This window comes from Semicossyphus pulcher, unplaced genomic scaffold (assembly GCF_022749685.1).
Source record: "Semicossyphus pulcher isolate SPU_LCO1_2020_fin unplaced genomic scaffold, fSemPul1.0.p SCAF_10, whole genome shotgun sequence".
NCBI lineage: Eukaryota > Metazoa > Chordata > Actinopteri > Labriformes > Labridae > Semicossyphus > Semicossyphus pulcher.
In genome coordinates, this window is record NW_027211604.1 from 4,657,060 (window position 1) to 4,679,905 (window position 22,846).

General features: G+C 43.1%; 1 protein-coding gene across 1 annotated transcript in view; it reads right to left on the reverse strand.

Moving 5' to 3' along the window:
• Positions 1 to 1,927: 1,927 nt before the first annotated feature.
• Positions 1,928 to 22,846, reverse strand: part of zbtb16a (zinc finger and BTB domain containing 16a) — a 165,934-nt gene continuing 145,015 nt past the window's right edge. Inside the window, exons 5-7 of the mRNA XM_069673198.1 lie at positions 18,314 to 18,484; positions 6,772 to 6,942; positions 1,928 to 2,164 (exon numbers count right to left, since the gene is read on the reverse strand). Coding sequence (XP_069529299.1) covers positions 1,935 to 2,164; positions 6,772 to 6,942; positions 18,314 to 18,484 — 572 coding nt within the window. The 3' untranslated portion in view covers positions 1,928 to 1,934. The remainder of the gene's footprint in view (positions 2,165 to 6,771; positions 6,943 to 18,313; positions 18,485 to 22,846) is intronic.

Consider the following 22,846-nt stretch of genomic DNA (forward strand, 5'->3'; position numbering starts at 1 on the left):
CCCTACGTTTTTATTTGTGTCCTTGAACAAACCGTACGTTACAACAGCATTTAAGATTCCCACTCTGAGCTTGTTGTGAGAGGAAAATGGCCGCCATTTGAACATGTTAGAGTCGTAACAACATCTAAGGTAATAGATTTCTGACTCCCTGTGAAAGGCAGCATTAGCTCGCTGTATATTCCGACACAGCCCAGTTTGAACCCGGCTCACAGTCTTTCACATTCATATTTATGATGCCGTATAACAGTCTTCAACCAGCCACGCCACCTTCGACGAAAGCTGTGCAGCTAAGGCATTCCCAGCACGTCTTCAACATTCACTACGAGCAGTTGAAGTCACAGGACTCCCCACGGAAAGCAGCGGTTAACCATTTCCCCATTGTGTTTCCCATCATTGTGGTGAATGGACAGGTCTGTTGCGGTCAGAGTGTTACTGTTTGCGTGTCAGTTTGTGTAGTTTATGATTAGTGTGAGATAGTCATCAGATAAGTGTACATGAATAGCAGTCCAGTTATCTATTGCTGAGTAGGCGGATAGGCTGGGTTTAATGTGACATATTGTAATAGAGAATTATGATGTAATGAATAGAGATATAAGTTGAAGACATCAAACAGAGACTGTTGTCGTGATTTGTTTAACCTGTGCAATCAAGCCATGATAAACTACGATGCAGAGCTAAAAAAATATATGAAAAAGTGACGCTTGTTAGCCTTTGGCTCTCTGCAGAGAACCGTGGGTGGCCAGTGGTGACTCGACCTTCGCCAGCCCTCGTCTGACAGAGATGCAGAACCAGGAAGACTACTGAGAAAGTGGGGAGGCTTCCAACGAAAAAAGCAGCACTATCATTGTCCCCCCTCACAACCAAACAGGTGCTTGGTTTGCAGTATTTTAGTGCTCCCATTCATCCAGTTCAACTGTTTCATCTACTGCATACTGGCTCGGCTGCAGATTCTCAGGGGCTATCTCAAAAGAACTTATGTGTAGGCTGGCAGATGTTTGGAAAACTGGGAAGATTTGGGACTTATGCACTGGAAGAAATGATGGGAAGCTGCGAAACGTGTATATTTTCCCATTAGAGATTAAAGAATTAGGGGGGAAACTTTTGCCTAAAGCAGTTTATACGAACCCTTGAGAATACGTTTTTTCAAATCAGGGAGAGTGGCGAAGTGAAACTGTTGGAAAGTACATCTCGGCCCTCCTTTAAGATAACTTTGTTGTGGTTCAGAACAACCACGACAAGAAGGCTTGTGGGCATAAGAAAAGGTTTTGGATTCTGAAAGCCAAAAGTTCTTCCATACTTGGAATGTAAATCATGACATGATGAACTAGGGGTCTAAACTGAACCTCAAATTCACATATTCTTCATGTGATCCAAAGAGCTATGAAGGGACAATTTTAATGTAAAGTGATACCACGTAGAAGAACAATATTCCAAATCCCCTGTTTGGAAAAGAAATAACTCAAATTGGAGTGGTTGTCTCGGTTCAGATAGCCCTTGAGAATCTGCTTTCTCACCTCCGGCAGCAGCATCCAAAAAGTCACTTCCTTGCAGCTCGCTCGCTTTCTGGCGCTGCATGAAAATGACCTGAAACAATAAGCACAGTTGCAGATGTAGTGAATGACCCGATGAATCCGAACAATGGTGGAGAATCTCTCTCCAAGTCCAAGTCTTCCTCTTCTTAGCACTTTTGTCCCATCATCACCACCCTTTTAACCCCGTCGTCGGTCGCCGCCGCCTTTGCATGTAAAGAAAAAAGAGAAAACAAACCCTCTTGCTTTCGAGTCTCTTGCCGTTGACTTTCTTCCATCGTCAACACTTCACCGCATCCTCTCAAGCCTCCTCTCTGCTCAATTACATTCCCCTTTACCTCACAACCCCCGTCCCCACCCTCATCCTCACCCATTCCCTCCATCTCTTCATTCTCTCTTCCGGCCTCAGACGTAGCAGAGGTACAGGTAGGTCTTCTCTATGCGCCAGTCTGGAGGGACGTCTTCGGGCTTGTGGCCTTTCATGTGCTTCTGCATGGCTGACAGGCTGGGGCAGTACTCCAGGCAGATGGTGCATTGGTAGGGCGAGGCGCCGTTGTGGGTGCGCAGGTGCTTGATCATGGCCGAGTAGTCCCTGGATCGCTGGTGGCACAGCTTGCACTCGAATGGCTTCTCACCTAAGGATGATAGGGGTGGGTTTGAAGACAACAACTGGGTTAGCCAAAGTGCCACTCAATGACTGTGTAATGTCCTTGTTGAAGCGTGATGTGCCTGTTAATCAGGAGTACATACATTTGATTCAGAAATACAGTGAGCTGTATTAGTCTGTGTTCTGGTTAACACAGCAAGCATCAATGCAACGTGAAAAAAGAGCAATCAGGCAATCCGACAGGCGACAATCCCTACTTGCAAAGGAAAACTGTGCACAGCTACAGTAAGATTGGCCAACCTTGGAGTCGGATTGTCTGGCTGCTTTTCTTTCCGACTTCTTTTTAGTAATTAAAACAATGAACGAACGCTGGCCAAAAATGACATCCACTGAGTTACAGCACCTTTAATGACAAGATGTTGTCTATTGACAGATAAGGCAGCAGGATATGAAACCTGTTGTGTAAGAAGAAGAAAGGTCTGAATGTCGAGGCTACAGGAGGGAAAAATATCCCATCACTACTAATTTAGAGACCACAGATTTCCCCCTGTTGGCCCACCGGAGATTCTGCTGTTGTTATTCTAATTGGTCTGTGTACACGGTTTGTGACAAGTTAAACCCAGGAGTGAAATTCAAACTGTCTCCTGAGCAGCCGTAAAAGACCGCACGTACTCCGCTCCGACTGCCCCCAATAATTGGAAAGAGACAGAAGAATAAAGGTGTGAATGTACAGTAGTGGAGTTTGTTTACCTCTGAGAGACTGTACCAACACACTGCCATCAAACTACAGCTCTAGAACTAATAATGGGATGGAAATCCTTTGTTTTAAGTTGTTACCAATTATCATTACTGCCTTTGGATTTTGGAACCAAGCAAGTCTAAGAGGGTCATATCTGAACCCGTGTCTTTCACTGCTTTATTGTACTTGGCAGGTGTCTGTGTGACTAGGAGGACCACAGAACTCCAGAATTTACCAGTATTGTTATTCACAGCCCCAGTTTAGTCCTCTTATTCATCATATTCTTTTGTACATTTTAATTTCCTAACATGTTATTGTGTCTGATGTTACCTGTTGATGTGTTAATTTATTTTGAATATCTTGTAAATAACGTTATTTTAATTGTCAGTGAGCTAGCTTAAAATGGTAATCTTGAAGATCTCAGTTTCGTTCTCTTTGGCGCCACCTATGGTGATAAAAGATAATTACAGGAGCACACTTCCCAGATATCCAGACAGTGTTGCATGTGCTACGTCCACGGTTGGCTCCGGTTGTAACTCTTGATTTTCCTGGCTGACGGTCGCTTTCCTTTTTAGACTGTTTGCTTCATCTGAGCGTCGAGTTTGTTTCTTTTTCTTTGGATTTTCACTTATTGTTGAAGTTGTATCTGTAGTCATCCATCTTTTCTTTGTTTGTTCAGCCATAGTAGATTACTGTTTACTCGCAACACCTGCAGAGAGCGGAAAAACAGCCGCTTAGCTCCGCCTACCCTCTCTGGCAGACCAACCACTGCTGGCTGATGGAAAACGTGTCACTAACTGGGCGCCGCTTGTGATTTTTTCCGTGAAAGTCGCCACAGACACTCAGTCTGTGATACTGCAAATGCAAAGGCTTTCATCAGTGGACCATAGGCTCAATCACTATTGTGTTACCTCATTCGGCGATAGACAGTGAAATTTATTTAAATGAAAATCTTTGAGAAGATTTTAACTTTAAGCTTTTACTACTTAATTTTATTTTATCTGTGTAGGAGCTGCAGCGGGCTGAGAGTTTTTATTCCTGGCCAGAATAAACAGTGGTGCGGAAAGAATAAGGGTCCCACAGCATCATAAATTGACGCAGAAGCCCACCTATAACACAAAGCTTTTTTCATGCTGTGTAACGGACTAAATTAAAAAAGATAATGCCTGCTCTTCAGTTAAATATGCAACTATCAAAGGTGGCAGTGGAGGTTTGTAATGGCTTGCTTTTGCTTTATTAATGCTCATGTCTGTTTTCTTTAGATCTCCTTTTGAAAACCACCAAAAGACACAACTCAGGAGTTAACGCTGATTCTTATAAAGCTTCAGAATAAGCTGGTTACCCGTCTGACTTTGCTGTAGATGTATGTCAGCGGATCTCACCAATGACTTTGTGAATGTTAATCTCATCATAAGCGTAGACATGACTGTGAAAACTGTGGCATATAGATCCTTCAAATTTGAGGATATTCAAACAGGCCTGTGGTGATTGAGATAAGAACAATGTAATAAAATTTAGATTGGGATCAAAATGGGTGAAAATCCCTGGAACATGTGATGCTTAAATGTCGGGTATTTCTTTCCAATCACCTCATCTATGCTACATTACACTAAATACAGCTGCTGCCATGGAGAACTCCTGAAGGTGTCATAAATCAGAGTGCAGCCTGGCTCTGTTGCTGTGGCTGGGGGGGGGGGCTGCTACGTTCGAGAGGCACATTTCAATTCAGCAACAGCAGCCATCCTAAATGTGCTAATGATTTGAGTGATGGCAGGGAATAATCCGCCAGCGCTCAAGCCGGCAGACGTAAATTAGACATGTAAATGCTGACCTTTACCAATGGCATTTGAAATGAGCTGTCGGAAGTGATCTGGCCCCGCGCTCGCTGTCACCTTTCAGCTGAGGCCTCACGCATCGGCGCGGGCAAAACGGGCGTCCTCATGCATCAGCCGCTCGGCCTGTCGTGTGTTTTTTTGGAGGCCTGGTTAACCTTGACCTCTGTGCAGGGCTGGGTTACTGCGCTATTTAGCCAATAAGCATAAATACAGTGATGCAGCATCATGTGTTTCTGTGCAGCAGTGTGGACACCTGCACTAGGTTGATATTGATAACCAGACTGTAAACAGAGTCGCCTCAAATAAGCAGCTAATAATGAATTGCAAATGGGTCCCAGGTATTGATCCGCCATTGGCATTTGGGATGTGTGGAGAGGAGGGGGCGGCTGGGTTGGGTTGCCAATGTCGATGATTCATCAAGCAGCTCCCTTTTGTGCGAGGTGGCCTTTGACTGTGAGCTTGTCACTTGCTCTTGTTATCTGCTGTTGCTCCCCGGCTTAACGCAAAGCCCCCTCCCCCACACAAAAGGGGAAAGGGTGGACGGAGGGGAGCCAATTATTGGACAGGCTGCCTTGATAGTGTGGCTTAACAGCTGGCTTATTGAATAGGAGATGGGAGGGGGCTGCTGTGTGCGTGTGTGTGTGTGTGTGTGTGTGTTAGAGAAAAAGCGATGGTGAGGAAGCATAAAGCCTTGGCAGCGTGCCATCCTGGTGAGCACCCGTGGTATCCTCACTCACTCGTCTGCTGCGTGGCGTGCACTCATTCTCCAGGGCACCCAGCTTATCACTGTGTCAACATCTTTATGGGGCTCTAAATATACCGGGATCAATACAAAGTCTTCTGAGGCATCCATCTACTGTATCACAGCAACAAAGATATTCATCTGCTCTGGTCTGAGCCGTGCAACTCGGATTTCCAACAACAGAGTCCTTTAATAGACAGAAAAGCTGCATCACTGTGCTTCAACACTGTATTACTTATAGGGGCAACGCGGTGCTGTGAAATGTTACACTTGTATTCAATTAGGAAGCATGAAATTATATTTCATTGCTCATTTGAAAGTGGTCATGATAACGCGGAACACAGCAAGACAGATTCTGTATTTGTAGGTGTTTAACAATATTAATAGTTCATAATAAAAGAAACAAATCGCTGCGTGTGTATTTTAAACACAATGTAGGTTTAAAAGTTCCCAAAAAAGTTCAACCTTTATGTGTTTTCTTTCTGATAATGAGGTGAGATTAGAGTCTCGTGACCCTGTGCTGATAGGGGGAGACAGAACATTTTTTGGAAATATACTTAAAGTCTCATGCCTGAGTTCTCAGTTCGGAGGAGGAATCCGGAAGTTGTAATATTAGCTTAGCATGAAGACATTCGTTTTTTTAAGCACATTATATGTGGAAAAGTTTGCATGAAAAGGGTAAAAAATTTGGGAAATATGCTTTATTATTGCGAGTGAGATTAGATTAGATTAGCATAAGTCTCATGAATGTGTGCTTGGTCCGGAAAGAGAGTCACGAAGTTGTTACTTTAGCTTAGCATGCAGACTTTTGCTTTTTTTTTTAAAGCACATAATATGTTGAAGAGCTTCCATAAAAGATCAACATTGTTAGAGATATGATTACATTAGATTAACCCAAGTCATATGACTGTGTACTCGGTAGAGAGCTAGAGTCAGGAAGTTGCTAGCTTAGCTTAGAATAATCACTTCAAGTAGATATAAACAGCTAGCCTACCAAACCCATCTAAATCTTGCCCATTAACAAGTTCTATCTTGGTTGTTTAAATGGAATTTCTTGTCCATGTCTTGGCAAACGAAAGCTGCTTCTCAGCGTCTTTTTGTCACAGTGAGGTGGACAGGTTTGGTGCCAATGTGCCTGCAGAGACCAGACCCATGCACACAGACCATATTTGGCAAGCCGTGCTATAGCATTGGGCAGAAGTTTAAGCATTTGCAAATCAAGAAATAGTTCTAGGACAAAAAAACCTTTGATTATCAACATGAAAACATTTTGCATTTTTCTCCTAAAACATCTTCCCTGTCAGTTTTGATGACCGTACCTGTGTGCACACGGTAGTGGGTTTCCAGCTGGTGCTTGAGGCTGAACTTCTTCCCACAGCCGTTACATTCATAGGGCTTCTCCCCGGTGTGGATGCGTTTGTGGCCCTTCAGCGTGCTCTCATCTCGGAAGCAGCTCCCGCAGAACTCGCACTCAAATGGATGGTCCCCTGCTGTAATGTGGAGAGAGAGAAGAGCCGAGTTTACTTCATCTGCAGACGAGATCTCGCTGTGAGAAGACAAACATACAAGACTTCTTGACTGAAGGGCAGGACTGACGGAGTATAAAGGAAGATGTTCTCACATTTAAATGCACAAATATTCGAAATATATTTGATATGTTGAGTTATTGTGATGAATGAAAATGTGTTGCTCTCACGAATATCCACTTAAAAGGCTCGAAAACCAGCCAACAATGAAACCAGTCTTTTGTTCTTTTCTACAAATCACCTGCTGCTGTTTTGCTTTGTGTAAATCCTTAAATAATTGTAGGCTGTCATGGCTGTTCACTGGCCAGGAGATGAATTATTGACCGTGCAGGCTCAGTCTTACAATGACTGAATGAATAACCTGACTGATCATTACGTGTTCTTAATCTATTTTAGATCATTTTCTTCTTCTTTTTACCGTTTAAATCTACAACGTCTTGTGCTACCTTTACATCTTTTCTTAAAGGGCAAATTTGCTGATTTTCAACCTCAGTCCTATCGCGCTATTATGTGGCGCTAATGCCATTAGGGTAGGAAAAAAATGCAATTTGGCTCTGTGCCTTTGGAGGACGTTATCCGCTTCTCCAATGGGCCCTGGAAAACCTCCGCCAGACTACGTTTAAACGCGTCATCTGGCTGAGGCCAGGGACTCGCTAAACTACACTTCCTCAATGTAGGGCGTCCGCCGCCGATGTCATATCTCATTCAAAATCGTCAGGTTTGAAATGTAGCCTGCAGACCCGAAGATTTTTTAGATGATCCACCGGTATATTCCTGTCCTATTTCAGATTCTGTGCCGCTCTGAGCCATTGCCTGCAGCGAAAACGGTAGAATGTCACTCCAGCGTCTCTCGCTGGGCCGCTCCTTTCAGAGGGAGGGACGCAATGCACCCTGGGAGTTGTAGGAATGTAGAATGGGCGAAACCATGAGCTGCTTGTACAACTTTCTCCACAGCTATGGCACCAATTACAGATATTATTGCTTCAAATGGTTACAGAGAACAGTATCTTTGACTGACTACTTTCAGGGGCGAACTGCTCCTTTAATGCTTGTGTGTCTTTTAAATTAAATAGTCTTCCCTTTAATCCAACGCACCACAAACAGCATTTTCCCCACCTCCTCTGGGCTGGATATCAACAAGATGGTTGTTTCATGAAGGTTGTAAAAAGGTTTAAGTCTCAGACAATCATATGAATACTGTCCGTGATCACATCTGGCTAACGAGAGCAGTCAGAAAAGCAGTGCTGCATCTGACACAGTGGTGTACGTTTGGGTAATTCATGGATGCACTGTTGGGTTGTTTCATGTAGTTTATCTGATCACCATCTTGCTCTAAATGAACAACATCAGAGTTCACTTGGAAGAAGACCTCCAGCCGTCATCCATCTCTCTGATTGGCCGACTCTCTGAACTCTCTGCCTCTCTGAACGGACGGTTTTGTTAACAGATGGAGGCTCTGTATTTGTCATCGACTTGTGTTGCTGCAGGACGACGAGCTGAAATTCTTAAAATGTTTGCACATCAGGTGAAAGTCATCTTAAAATCCAATAACTCACTTGCTTGTTGAAACACTTATAACACTATCTGTGCTTCTCCTTACTAGCGACTTCTTGCGATTGTGTGATTAATAACTGTAGTATCTCAGGCAGATGTAGGGTAATGTTGTTACAGCGCTGCAAACTTCTTAAGGAGAAGGAGGCAATTTGTCTTTGACACTGCAGACTGCTGCTCACCAACAGTGAAGCTTGGCTTCTATCAACCACGACGGCCATCTTTCTCTAACATAAATCAAGTACTTGTGGATGTCCAACGCCTGCCTTAGCCATAGTAGTGGAAAATGAGAGTTTTTGCTCTTTTTAAATCTTGCACAAAGTTTTTTTTAGTTTTTAACACCAACTAAAGATGACAAACACTAAAAATGTGTCCAAGACGGCAAGCAAATCATATTATATCTCAAATTAGATGATTTTCTGCATCAGGTCAGATTTGTGTGGCGCTAATGCTTTCTTCTGCTCTTGTTATTTAATGGCGGTTAGCAAACAGCTTTCAGATGCGCTACGGCCACCGTCTGGCAGTAGTAGGCCTACAGCAGTACAACCAGGCGCCGGTAAAAACAATGGGAAAAATATGTTTTTAAGATGAGATAATAGTCGATTTTTAATAAATTAATGATGATTAATTAATTTGAATATTCGAAATTTATGACCCATGCCTAGTAAGAAGGCGCTATATAAGAGTCACTTATGACACAGTTTTCTAACGGGCTCACGCGATCACGTTACAGAAATCTTTTGCACATTGCTTACTGTGTTGATTTCCCATTAGCAGGAGTATCAGAATCCAGGTTTATTGCCAAGTAGGTTCACACATACAAGGAATTTGTGTTGGTGATTTTGGTGCAGAACAATTAACAATTAAGACTTAAATAGAATGAGATAAAAAATAGGCAATAAGAATAATGTAATTAAAAACTACATCTTCTTAGCCAATCTGTTGCTCTTCTGTCGCTCTGGATTTGACATCATCGTGTTGCAAGTGACAGAAAAGACATAAATCAGCTTAAAGTGGTTAGTGCATCTGGACAGAGACGCATCTGTAGACATCTGATTGGAAATGCATTTCAAACCAACTGCAAATAAGGCCCCGGATCCAGTAAGCAAATGTCATGTGATTTCTTACTATCCGGGCTTTTGGAAAAAACATTTGAATGCAATCAAGATTAGCAAAGCCCTTTGAACAAGGCCGTGGATATAAAAAGACATGGACAAAAAAGTTCAGAGCTGTATTCAAGCTATTTTATCTTCTGGATATTCTCCATTTAAAGCATTACGGGAGATATCTTGGTCATTTTTGGGAGAAGACACTAAAAGTGCAAATGAAGTAGCCAAATGTCTCTCCGTCTGCCTCCTCATACCTTTACTCTGTTTCCCTTCATGTCTTCCCTGTCTAATCCTGTCGAACTGAGTAAATGTTCTCTCACGTTGTATTTCACACACCCAGCTGGCAGTGGCCGTTCAGTATGTGTAAATGAGAATGACAACAGGCATCAGCGCTCTGCACCTCGGGCTGCCGGAGCACAGGGCAGCTGTAATGGATATTCTGATGTCAATGATCGGGGATATTATGATTTCCAGCAGTCCAAAGACTAATTGTATTCGGGTGTTTGATGAGGAGCTGCTCCTTGCGTCATTTGCACTCTTCAGCCCGGTAATGTTGTGGATATTTATTAATGTATTTCAGTCCAGCGCTGCAGGTTTAAGTCACCATCAGTGACCTATGCCTTTCATTATCTGCCTGTCCGAGCAGCAACGTGCCAGGGAATAAATTGCATTTCTCGTTATGTGCTGCAGCCGCTGCCCCGCTGTTAAGAGACAATTTCCATTCCATCCTGCATATTTTATTCAAGATTTTATGTCTTTGTATACAGTATGTATGCGGTTATTTGGATTATTTAGGAGGAGACAGAAGGAGGGATTAAAGAGGGAGAAGATGTGGACACCTTTAAAATGCTGATCACATTTTGAGGTGTTATACTTTCATGGAAGAAAACGTTTTCTATGCCGTGTGATGTTGGACGCCTTCCCATTAAAGGGAAGCTTTGATGGGGATTGAGGGGTGTGCGTGCGGGGGGGGGGAGGGATAAAACCGAGACAGGGATGGAGCAGGGGATGTGGGTGTATATGGCGGCGGCGGTGGGGGCGGGGTAAAAATCAATAAAAGTGACAGTCTTTATTTGTCTGCGTGAAGTTATCAGTGGCTCCCGCTGTAAGACATTGTGCTCTTTCTAGCGTTTCAACCACAGCAGAGATCACAATCCATCACGGAGCTCGGTGGGCTCGCGCGACGCCGCAGGAATAATAATTGAGCTCAGATTCACCTGCCTTTAATTAGGGCCTCCGATCAGAGCGGCGAGCGGGATGCTAATACTTACAGGAGGCCTATGGAGGGTTATTTACGCTTAATGTCCTGTTGCCGCGCTAACGTCTGCCGTTAGCAAACACCATCAAAATCTGGAATTAGCAGGAAAGAGTGCAGCTCACTTTCTCAAGGTTTTTACCTTAAAGAATTCACCAGCGTTTAATCATTTAAACAATTACTTAAAAACATGTGCACTCCACATTCTTCTTTTAGAAGTCCACTTAAATCAAGAGTCATATAAACACAACATATATTTATGAGGATCGGGTGTCCTTGACATCACTTGAAGATTTTTAAATTGATGTTCTGAAGCCTTGACGTGAGTAACACTTCTCTCTGACTTCACAAACACCTCAAAAATCCACATCTAATTAAAGTTTAAAACCACTTTAACTCAATTATTTTCATTTATATATTCTTAAAGCTTTTAAACTTCAAGTGCTGAAATTGTGTTCATTTAGTCAAGCCTGACCCCCCTGTCCAAAAACCCTAAAACTATCAATGTCTTGCTAGTAACAGAGCCTTTATAATCCAGTTCAAGCACTGTCCACTACTGCTTGATTTGGTTATAAGTAGACGACACATAATGCAAAAGATGCTGCATGTCCACACAGTAAACAGAGCGCAGATAAAAGTATGTCTGGTGTCATCTGTAGAGGCGTTTGCTGTCCAGCTCCAGCATCCTGTCCCTGCTCAGGATGCGTATCATGCACGTTATCTCCTGCAGCCACTCGGGGACGCCAAAGTGCAAAGCTGCTCTGCAGAGCTTTAACTAAATCAGACATGATTCTATAATCACACCGTGAGGACGTAAAGGGCCTGACAGGACTTCATTTTGTCGGGATATTCTCACGGGGGGGCTCGGAGAACATGTCCTCTGTCCATCCCAAATCTGAATACTGCGTCCTCTCCTCTCATCCTTTCCTTCCCTCTCTCTCTGCTGTGCCCACATGGCCGCAGATGAGGACCCAGCACAGTGAGGTGGAACCACAGAATGGTGAGTGGACCCTTGGGTGCCCCCGAGCATCACCACCTGCGTCTCCTGACCCCCCCCCCCCCTGCCCCTCCTTTCCCCCCTCTTCCACCACCTCTACATTTACACCCCCATCTTCTCTTTTGACACCCCACAGGCCGTCTGCTGAGGGTGCCTGCGCCCGTGGGCACCCGGGGCGTGTTCATTATATACCGTAAGAGCCTGTAAATCACCGGGCTCCATCTCTGCCAGCACCAGAACTGGCTCATTCTCTCTCTCTCTAAATTCAATTCACCGCTCTCTCTCTCTCTCTCTCTCTCTCTCGCCCTCTCTCTCTCTCTCTCTCTCTGGCTGTAGCGCTATCAAATACAGCTGCGAACACAAAACACCCCGCCACAGCAGACAGCAAATTGGCTCCGAGTTTAAAAAAAAACACACACAGACACTTACACACAGACAGTGCACAACAACGGAATATTAATGAAGGCCTGGTCTGTGTAGGGAGAGTGTGTGTGTGTGTGTGTGCGGTGGAAGGGGAATGGCACAGCTGCTATGAATGCCACTGTTAGAAGCCCATGTTGTTGTTTTGAAGCTACACTTTAGCATATACGTGCACTACAGACGTATAAGCAAAATAAAGAGACAACGTGGAGCTGATGGAGGTGATGAAACAGCAGGTAGACGCGGGGAAAATAAGCAGAAAGACGCAGCGAGGCAGAGACGGAGAGATGACATGATTAAGATGCTGAAATAAACACCATTAAACCCGTTCTCTCTCCCTCGTCCTAAATGGTGATCCAGTGTCAGAGCGGCAGCGGCGAGGCTGCGTTCACCAGATAAGGCGGCAGACAGGTAAAATGAAGCACACGTAATGAATGTCTATAAAAGTGCTTTTTGCTGCTTTTCTGTTGTCAGTTGATACAACAGAGCGGTGATTCAACCAATAGCCGAGCTATATCTAGAGAGCTTTCTCCGGCTGGATGAGCTGCCACACTCTGTCTATTAAAATTAGGGGTGAATACTCGGAATTGAGATTGTGGTGTTTACAGGGATCTCGCCAAAATTGAGCCCTGCTTGCTGCTGAAGCTTAGGACTTTTTGCATATAGGTGTGTATTTGTGGGCTAAAGACGTCTGTATTCTCCAAACCTCATTAACAGCACCATACAGCTGTTGCACCTGAATACTCACTGACCTTGAAATACCATTGTAACCTACGGAAGCCCAAAGCGGACATGCATCCATACATTTTATTTACCCTCTTTTCTGAGTAATTTCCGGTTGTTTTCTCGAGATCTCGACTTATTTATCTCATTATCTCGAGATATCAAAGCTTGTTTTGTCAGCATGTCAGCTTAGGGCTTCCGTACTTTTTGCATATAGGTGTGAACGTATTTGTGGGCTAAAGGCTGCTGTATTGTCCAAACCTCATCAGTAGACCCAACTGTTGCACCTGAATACTCTGACCTTGAAATAACATTGTAACCCTGATACGACTGGATCTACTTCACGGCTCCGGCTGTTTTTTTACGTTAATGAATGAATCATTTACAAATAAAGCTAAGTGCAGAATGTTTACACAAAAACCTTTTAGATGCTTAACAGGTGGATTAGACTTTCCACCTCTAAATCTGAATCTACATGAAACCAAATTTGGAGCATTTTCCTCTTGCAAAGTAGATCCCAGTCGTTCTTCCAGGCGCTCATTGCATCCACTAATCTTGGTCCAGCATCTCCACCTCTCAGAGGTTAGAGCCGCCTGCGAGGCGAAACCCAGGGTTATATTTACTGCTGGTCGTAAAGTTTATTGCTGTGAGCAAAAGGTTATAATTGAAGACAAGTCAAATGAGCCAATCAACATTTTGCTCCTTTCTCTAAACTGAGTCATGACTGACAGCTGGACAGTAAAACAGCACTGACTGTGGAGAGGTTTAAGGGCTTTTTAAAAAAACAATTAGACCGATGTGAACCTTTGAAACAAATTAAAGCTTATTTTAAGAGTTATATATATGTAATTTCTGTAACTTTTTATGCTCTTAAGAGTCGGTCGGTGTAATTCAAAAGCCAAAACAAAGATCTTATTGGAACCAACAGTTTGTCCCTTTTAAAGCTTCAATGATTAATATAGACCAAATACTATACAATCTAATCATACTATTACATATATTATTATTGTAACATACTATTAATGAACATTTAATCCATATAAAACACAACTAATATTGCCTTTTAATTGCTTAACCACTGTTTTGGTGCAAAAGGTGGCTGACTATAACATGTTTCCATTTGACCTCTTACTTCCTCTTTGTTCAAGATGATTCATCGAACACACTTTCCCCTTTTTCCTTTGTGATGAAATTTGAGCTCTAAATGGTTTCCAATGATTTAAATGTCCCTCAAACGCATCACTTAGCTTAAAGTCGTGGATGATGAGTTGTAAAATCTTATGCAACAAGTGCTTCACCTCTTGAATGCTGCTCAATATTTTGATGGGGTTGGAGGAAAAAGATCGAAAAACAATCAAAGACAACAAGAAAAAAAGACTGGAAACCAATAAAATCAGTGAGACTAAGCTTAGGAAAACACTATATTGTTTTCTCACTTTGTTGTGTCCTCTTTATGCTAAAACCAAACCTAGACTCTTGCTAACGAGACTTGGAATAAAAAGATAAAAGGGTGATAACCTGAGGAGTTGAGGACATAACAAAAACCTTGTCTGTATAAACCAACAAGGCTCCATGTGGGCAAACTTAGGAGGTGGAAACGCTGTCTCACTCCGCCTGTTCTCAAACCCTATTTTAGCCTCGTTACTCAGCAAAGTGTGAATGAGATTATTAACATCAAAGTGTAAACGTGGAGGAACACCAAGCCTCTCCTTCGTCTTCTTTTTTTGGAGGGTAAATTAGGACCTATTTCTGGCTCCTGTGATGGCTGTGTGAGTTGCTGACTTTATAATCCCCTGACAAAAGGCTGCACATCATATTTAAACGATTGCTTTCACGGTGGGCTCATTGTGATTTAACGCACGCCCGCAGCGGGATGAGGTTCAAAGTGGCACGAGGCTGCGGAGCCTCATCTGCGGCTCAGGAGACGAGCTGAGGTGACATTTGCGTCGCCCGGGTGGGCAGGTGGATCAGGGACGCTGCTTGTGTCCTCTCCAATGTCTGCTTAGACGGAGCAGATGTGCGCCACTGTACGGGCGGCTCAAGCAGCTCCATCCAGCCCCCTGCACCCCCTCCAGCCTTTCCCACCATCACACACTAATGGTGTATTCGCCTGACTTGTAAATAGGGCCGACTGCTCTCATCTCACTGCCTTTCGTTTCAAATATTTATCCGTGCGCTGGTGAGCTAAATCGGCTCTGACAGTGAGACTGTTATTTAAGGTCGCAGACAGGCGGCTGGGTGAGAGAGGGAGAGAAAGAGAGGGGGAAAAAAGCATCCATCCCTCGCCGCTGAAATGGGATTCATTTCCATGTGTTCATATTCTGTCATGGCTTTTTTTCCTCTTTTTCACTCTCAATAGCCGCATCCGTCAGGCTACCTCTGCTCCCTCGCAACAATGTATTAGTATCCCGGCCTCGCCTCGGCAGAGAGCCGGCGCTGAGAGAATTACTAGTGGACTGAAGAAAAAAACAAGAGGAAAAAAACAGCACTGTAAATAAGCTTCGTCTGACTGCTGCAGAATTCACTCGGCGCTGACCTGGATTAATGCTGTTTATTCAGCTGAGCTCGAGCAGCAATGCAACCGGGCTGGCATAACATAATTCACTCCCATTTACTAAAAATAAAACACGGCTTTTTAGTGTGTGTCACTGTAAGCTATATTTGTCTATGACGATGCTGGTTGTGAGTCAGGGTGGTCGGTTTTGCACACATTTCTCAGACTATGACGCAGATTTGAGAGGAAAAATAGAGAATTTAGACGAAAATTTTAGCTCAATATCTGAATGCAAACATGCACAAATTAAGATTTTAATGTATGTAAGAAGAAAAACTAGATTTCACTCTCTATCTGTGTTTTCCTTTGATTCTATAAAAGATCTGTCTCCTCTGGACCGTTTTACTTCCTACTCTGAATATGAGGGCGGGTCGTGACCTCATGAGCCTTTATGTCTGCTTGTACCTAATTACTTGAACTGACACAGGCAGGCATGCCTTTCTCAGTTCATATTAATGTCTGTGTGGAGGTTATGCAAATGTAGGTCTGCATTTATGCATACTTACATCCTTACAACAACTGTCGGAACAATAAGTGCTTCTACTTGTGACCAACTCGGCACCTTTGTCTTTGTATTTTTTAATATTACCCAGTATTTGATGTATCCTTATTCACTTATTCAATCATCTTGTTACTTCTATTATCAACATCTTTGTTCTCCCTTTGTACCAAGTTATTTATCATTTATTATTTTTCTCACGTGTCTTGCTTTTTGGGTGGAATGAAGGGAACGCACAGCTCTGGAAAAAAATAAGAGCCCACTCTAAATGTTCCTTAAAGCAGCATCTCTCTCTGCACGTCACGGCCGGCCCGATCCAGATCTGAACCCCACTGAAAACCTCCTGAATGTGATCAAGAGGAAGACGGATGTTAACAAAGTCGAGCTGCTCCGAGAGCGGCCTCACGTCACCGAACAGCGCTGTGACAGACATGAGAGCATGCAGAGACGCATGAACGTGATCTGGTGATCTGTGAACTCTTCCTGAGTTAAAACATTCTGTTGTTTAAACATGAACTTGTTTTCATTGCATTCTTCCAGCTGACAAACATCTTTTGGTTTTCTTTACCAGTCCACATTTTCTGCTAATAAAAGACCTGAATGAGAATATTTGATTTGGAAGTAGTGAGAAATGTTGTTTATAATAAAACAAAAGTTAATTTAACACAAACACAAACCTGTAAATAGTAGCACCAGAGGAAAACATGTTTTTGCAGTGATGTCATGTTTTCTTTCCGGAGCTGTATGTTTGTTTGTATTTGAATGTCTTTGTTTCCTGGACGAAAAAACTATAAATAAAGTTTAAAACTTTGATATATTCATGGGAAAATGTGGAAAATTTTAGGTTTGACATTTTACATTCTCATATGAAAATGACAAGAGCCCTTATCATGTTAAAATACGCCTTAATGTAAAGAAGAAAACACGTGCTTTTCAGCTGTTATAGTGCAACTACTGGTACAATAACTTCGGGGCTTCTGGGCCTCCATTAAGCACAAATAAATGTAGCAATGAGCAGCACATAAACATAACACTGTTTGAAATGATGAACCTTTAACAAATAAGAAAATGAAGCGGGTCACACCTTCAGGCTTTTATCGTGGTGTTTTAAAATAGAGCACATTCCCTTATGAATGAATAAACAAAGCTTAAATTAAACCAGAAGGTGAACCTGCTCTGGGATCAGATGGTAATCTAGCCCTGCTCTTATGCAACATAATAATAGTGTTTGATTATAATATTGTCTTTAACCACAGGTCGGAGGTCAAATGTACAGCTCAAAAACACATTTAAGTGCTGTTTTCTCCTCAAATGTTCGCACAAACCGCTGAGTGGCTCATCTCAGCAATTAATGCTCCACTCAGACATTAACGCTCCAACTCTTTTCAAATAGTTTCAATGATTTAAACTGTCTGAATTATAATCTTTCAGACGGCGCTGATCTCGGCGACATAACACTCGAAGTTCTTTTCAACTGATGACAAATCCCCGATGTCAATACGAATCCTTCTGCACTGTCTGCTGAGCTCTATTAGCAGTCTGGTAGCAGAAGGACGTCCAAGAGCGATCTTTAAAGGGACACGCACACGCAAGTGGTGATGCAAGTTCACTGCAAATCCTTATTTAAGCATGAGGAGCATGAGCTGAGCAGCAGAGATGCTGCTGCAGCTTTGCACCTGAGAAACTGAAGCAAACAGGTCGGACCAGGAGGAATAATTACTGGAAGGTGTGGTCGGACCCTGCAGGAAATTATAAGGAAATTTGGTTCGATTTATTTTGACCGGTCATCACAAGCTTTTCTGCTTAGTTTTTGAGGAATGTTAAGCTAATAACAAATCACTAATGAGGAAGGTAAGGCTCTAGAGGTGTAGCCGTTCTGTCTTCCAGCCCTCACCTGCGCTGAATTGTGACTGGGACTTGATCTGAGTGTCCTGGCTTTAGGGGCAGAGCGAGAGGCTCTAACTTCACAAGACCACTCCACCCTCATTTCAAATCTGATTATAAAATCTCCCAGAGGCTTACACATGTGCAGATATTTGGGTTTAATGTGGGAGCAGATTACAGATCAGGTCTAGTCTTGGAGCCCTGGAGTAGGTGCTGAAATCGAAAGGATGGATATTGCAGCAATCCTCCATAAACTCTCACCCTAACCACTGCAGTGAAGATGTGTAGCGAGTGCTGCTACCGACCCTTTCGACTGCAGTGAAGATGAAATGTCTCCACTGACCTGTGTGAGAGCGTAGGTGACGTTTGAGTGCAGTATGGCTGGGGAAAGTCCGGTTGCATTCACTGCAAATGTAGCTGCGAACGCCGGCGTGGACCTCCATGTGCTGCTGCAGCGCCGTCTGGGTCTGGAAACGCTTCCCACAGAGCAGGCAGAAGATGGCCATGTCCGAGCCTGCAGAGACAAAAGACGCAACAGGAGAGTTAGAGGCAGTTTAGGCACAGATTTATTACAACCTGACTATTAGCTTTGTAGCTTCATGCTGCCTTTGCCTGCTGCATGTTTTTACAGAGAGATTTCAGGATTTAACCAGCACCAGCTTCACTTAAACAGTTTCATTAAAGCTTGTGCATGAACACAATAGTTAAGCCACAGGATATGCAACAGGTGTGATATCGTTGGCTCAGATATATTACATTTACTAAGTGTGCCTGCAGAGGCTTACATGCTGTATTTATAGGATTAAAGGTGCACAAAATGCTCGTGTTTCAGAGTGGGTGTGTAGAGAGATAAAGATCTCCTATGCAATACTTCAATCGAATCTTGACTCCAGCGAGCACTGTGCATTTTTCTCCAGCAGAGATAAAGAGCGCACAGTTGCGAGCACACAAACACAGAAAAAAACCCACAAACAGAGGAACAAACACACACACACAGTTGCACGCTCCCTTGAACACACTCCCTTCACACTTTTTCAATTACCAGGCTGGGGAAAACTCTGGGGAAGGACTGAGTGTTTGGAGCTCAGTTTCTATTTCATCAGTCAATAACACATCTTTGGGGCAAAGCTGACACTAATTTAAAAATCTATGAAGAGCAGCCCGCCTCATGTTCATAACCACTGAAGGAGGAGGAGGGCCCATGACAGCCTCCGCGCCAGATCAATCACTGTCTGGGCTGCTCTGCGCGCCGAAGACGAGGGATGGAGGGAGGATGCAGCGCTGGAGGATGATGATAGGAGGAAGGGAGGAGAGGAGCAGCAGGTAAAGAGAGGAGATCCAGTTTGGAGTAGAGGAACGTGATGTACAAACCGGGGGAGGGGAATAAAAATCTAATGTTGGTGCATTTAGAGGAGAGAGATAAATATCGACAGACTTTCCCTCCCTGACTTGAGCTCCGTTTCTTTTGTTGTACAGGAGAGAAAACAGGTGAATCTGCAGGAGTGAAGAGCTTCCTTTAGATTCTTGTTGAATAGAAATGACTGAAAACCTGACGCACTTATTTATCACTCTAAAGGTGACAATGATTGCTGATATATTAGTGACCCACTGACCTTTAACTAGGCTCGTCTTCAGGGACGATTGAGCACTTTTACACCAGAAATATAACATTCCTATGGGCAGATTGTCATGAACATTTGCACAGAACATCCTCATGTAACCTTGAGGATGTTCCACTCTCTGGAGAGGCTTTGCTGCATGTTTTAGGGTTGAAAAGTTCTGATAGATATCAACTGTCTCTGCTGTTGTGAAAATTATTTGCTCTGCGGTAGAAAGCTGACAATGTTGAACATCTTGTCTTCTAGGACGTTAAGGACACCTTGTAGTGTGTTTTTATATTACATTGATGTGTGCATGCTACGTTTCCACTTTTCATCCATCCTTCATGGGTCTGGAAATGTGGACTCTTGTTTTCCTTTACATTTCTTTATTACAATTGAGAAACAAGTAAGTAAAGCTTTATTCTGAAAGCACTTTATAATAATGCACTTCACACACATCATCATGAGAGACACAACAAACCATGGACTGCACTTATATAGCGCTTTTCTAGTCTTCCAACCACTCAGAGTGCTTTTAAACTACATGTCACATTCACCCTTTTGCACACACTTTCATACACTGATGGTGAAGGCTGCTAAGTAAAGTGCTAATCTCCTAACAGGATCTATCACATTTATACCCAATGGATGTGTCTTCTGAAGCAATTTGGGGTTCAGTGTCTTGCCCAAGGACACTTTGACATGTGAACTTTAGCCATCAGGGATCGAACCCCTAACCTTCCGATTAAGGCTGGAGATGTACTTGTTTTTAACTCGCGTGGCCGCCATGCGTTCCCTGCGTCTCTTTGGAGTGTTGGCTGCGCACGTCCTCAAAAAACCTGCAAAACTAAATGGAAACGAGTCCGGGACCGATACGTCTGAGCACGGAGGAACATGTTGGAGAGACGGAGTGGACGCTGCCGACGGTGTGATGTGTCCACAGAACACACAAAAGCTGTCGCTTTTTCTGCCGCGATCTCAGAATGAACATCACAGTAACCTCCTCGAGTGTCACCATGTCTGTTGTTTACATCCCACACAGACGGTAGTTGCATACGGCCTGAGCTCTCTGGTGTGCCCTCTAGTAGCATACATGTATGTGAACAATTACGTTCATGAAGCACGGCTGTGTGCGCGAATGCAAGGTTAAAAAGTATATTACAGGTCTAAGAGACGATCAAGTCCAGCCGTCCCCGATAATAAAGAAGGAAAACAGGGATGGGGATGTGCAAGAAGGCTGGTCTATGCATAAGGGATTTTAAAAGCTGCTGAGCTAAAGATTAAGCCGTCCTGATGATGATTCTTGAGGGTTGAGGCGAAAGCAGCAAAGGCATGATCACCTTTTGTTTTTCACTTTGAGGTAGGGATGCATAAAAGGCTGAGATTTGAGGATGGGAGTGGCCGACAGGTTTGAAAAAGCAACAAGGAGATTGGAAATGTAACCGTGGATCTTGTAGTTTATTGTGAATTTTAGGAAGCCAAAGGAGGGGTGCAAGAAAGGGGAGAAACAGGCCTGACTGATTGTTCTATATAATACAAATAAAGTTAAAGATTCAGTGTCAGTAGTTTGTGTCTTTAACGTTCAGCTATAATGCAAATGTAATTTCTCATGCAAACTAACAAATCCTCTGTGTTTCAGTACAATGGGAACATATACAGCATCACTTGTTCTGTAACACTGGGCTTCTGCCAAAGCGCTGCAGGCAAACTGAGCCTATAACAGTAAATGTAAAACCTTTTATTGACTGGATGTCTTGTTATTCTAATTGGTGGAGAAGTTAAAGTAAAGGCAGATTATTCCCTCAATTCTCCATTAAAAGTGTAAAGCAAAAAGGTTGGTCGAACTGTGCCAGCTAGCTTAAAGGCAACCTAGTTACTACATGTAACTAATGCTAAGCTAGTCCTCTCCTGTTGTATTCACTTGCACGTCCCATCTCCTCCTCTCTGCTTTTATCAATGAAGAGGGCTATTGACTGGGGTCGATTGCTTCTGGAATCCCTCTAGGACTGCAGGTACTTAAGTGGCTTTGATTGACAGACGTGCCTCCTGTTCACTTCCATTCTCTCTCTATCTCTCTCCCTCTTACCTAGTTTATCTAAGGAGTATCTTAGCTTGGCTAGCACACGCAGTGGACTTCTTCCTCCAGGCCGCCTTGAGACCAAATACTTCACGATCACATTAAAGACTTAAAGTAACAAGCTGTTATTGTAGATGTTTGGAGAGGTTGAAAATGGAAGTGCTCCAGAGGCAGAGAGAGGAGAGGGAGGAGGAGGGATTTAGAGACTTTAAAGATGGAGAATTAGACGAAAGAAAAGGTTTAGGAATGTAAAAGGTTATCAGACCTCTGACCTGAGGTCTTAGCTGAGGCGTGGACAAGGTGGAAATATGAGACCCAGCAAACACAGACAACAAAGCTTGCTGCACAGGCTGCATGAAAGGGGCTTTTACTTTGAAGTCAGGGCAGTTACAGTCACGTTAAGGTAAATGAATGATACGTGTCAGCAGGTATGTGTCAACTTTAAAAGAAGGATGATGATTAGTGCTTTTATAGGTGTGTTTTTAAAGCAACATGAGACAGCAAACAGGCGAAGAGTCCTGAGAGATGACGACATCAAGGATCTAGTCTCTACTTTTTTAGCTTTGAACCGCTCCTATATCCGGCAGTTAAATCTGCACATAAATACATCACATACATCGAGGGTACAAACATACATTTTCTCTGTAACTCACTCAAAGAGTTGGACCCTTTCTGTGTTCAAGGAGGGTCTAATGTGAAATGCAAAATGTGGAACACATGGTCCGCTGAAGTAAGAAAAATAATTCGGCTCATTCGGCAATAGATAGTGACTTAACAGACATTTATTTACATGAAAATCGTATATCTAACCTTTATCTATTTATCTATCCGTGTTTGTCTCATTGAGATCAGAGATCTACCTTTTAAGAGAGACCTGGCCAAGAAAAGCAGCACTTTAGCTACAGTAATAAAAAAGTAAATGCATACAGTTGGTTAAAGTCACATTAAAATGGTCAAAAAGATTAAGCAAAGAGATTCTGGACTGAATATATTTCAACAGAAATCACAACCTTTGTTCTTTGGACTTGTTTGATTAAGAGAGAGGAGGAGGAGTAGGAGGGGATTATGTCTACAATGCATTTGTAAATGAAAAAGAAACATACTAAACTACTGTGTAAATGTGAAAGAATATGCAAAATGCAAACACGTCTGCAAGCTTCAGCCTTGTGAAAGACTGTATGTGCGAACACATTGCAGA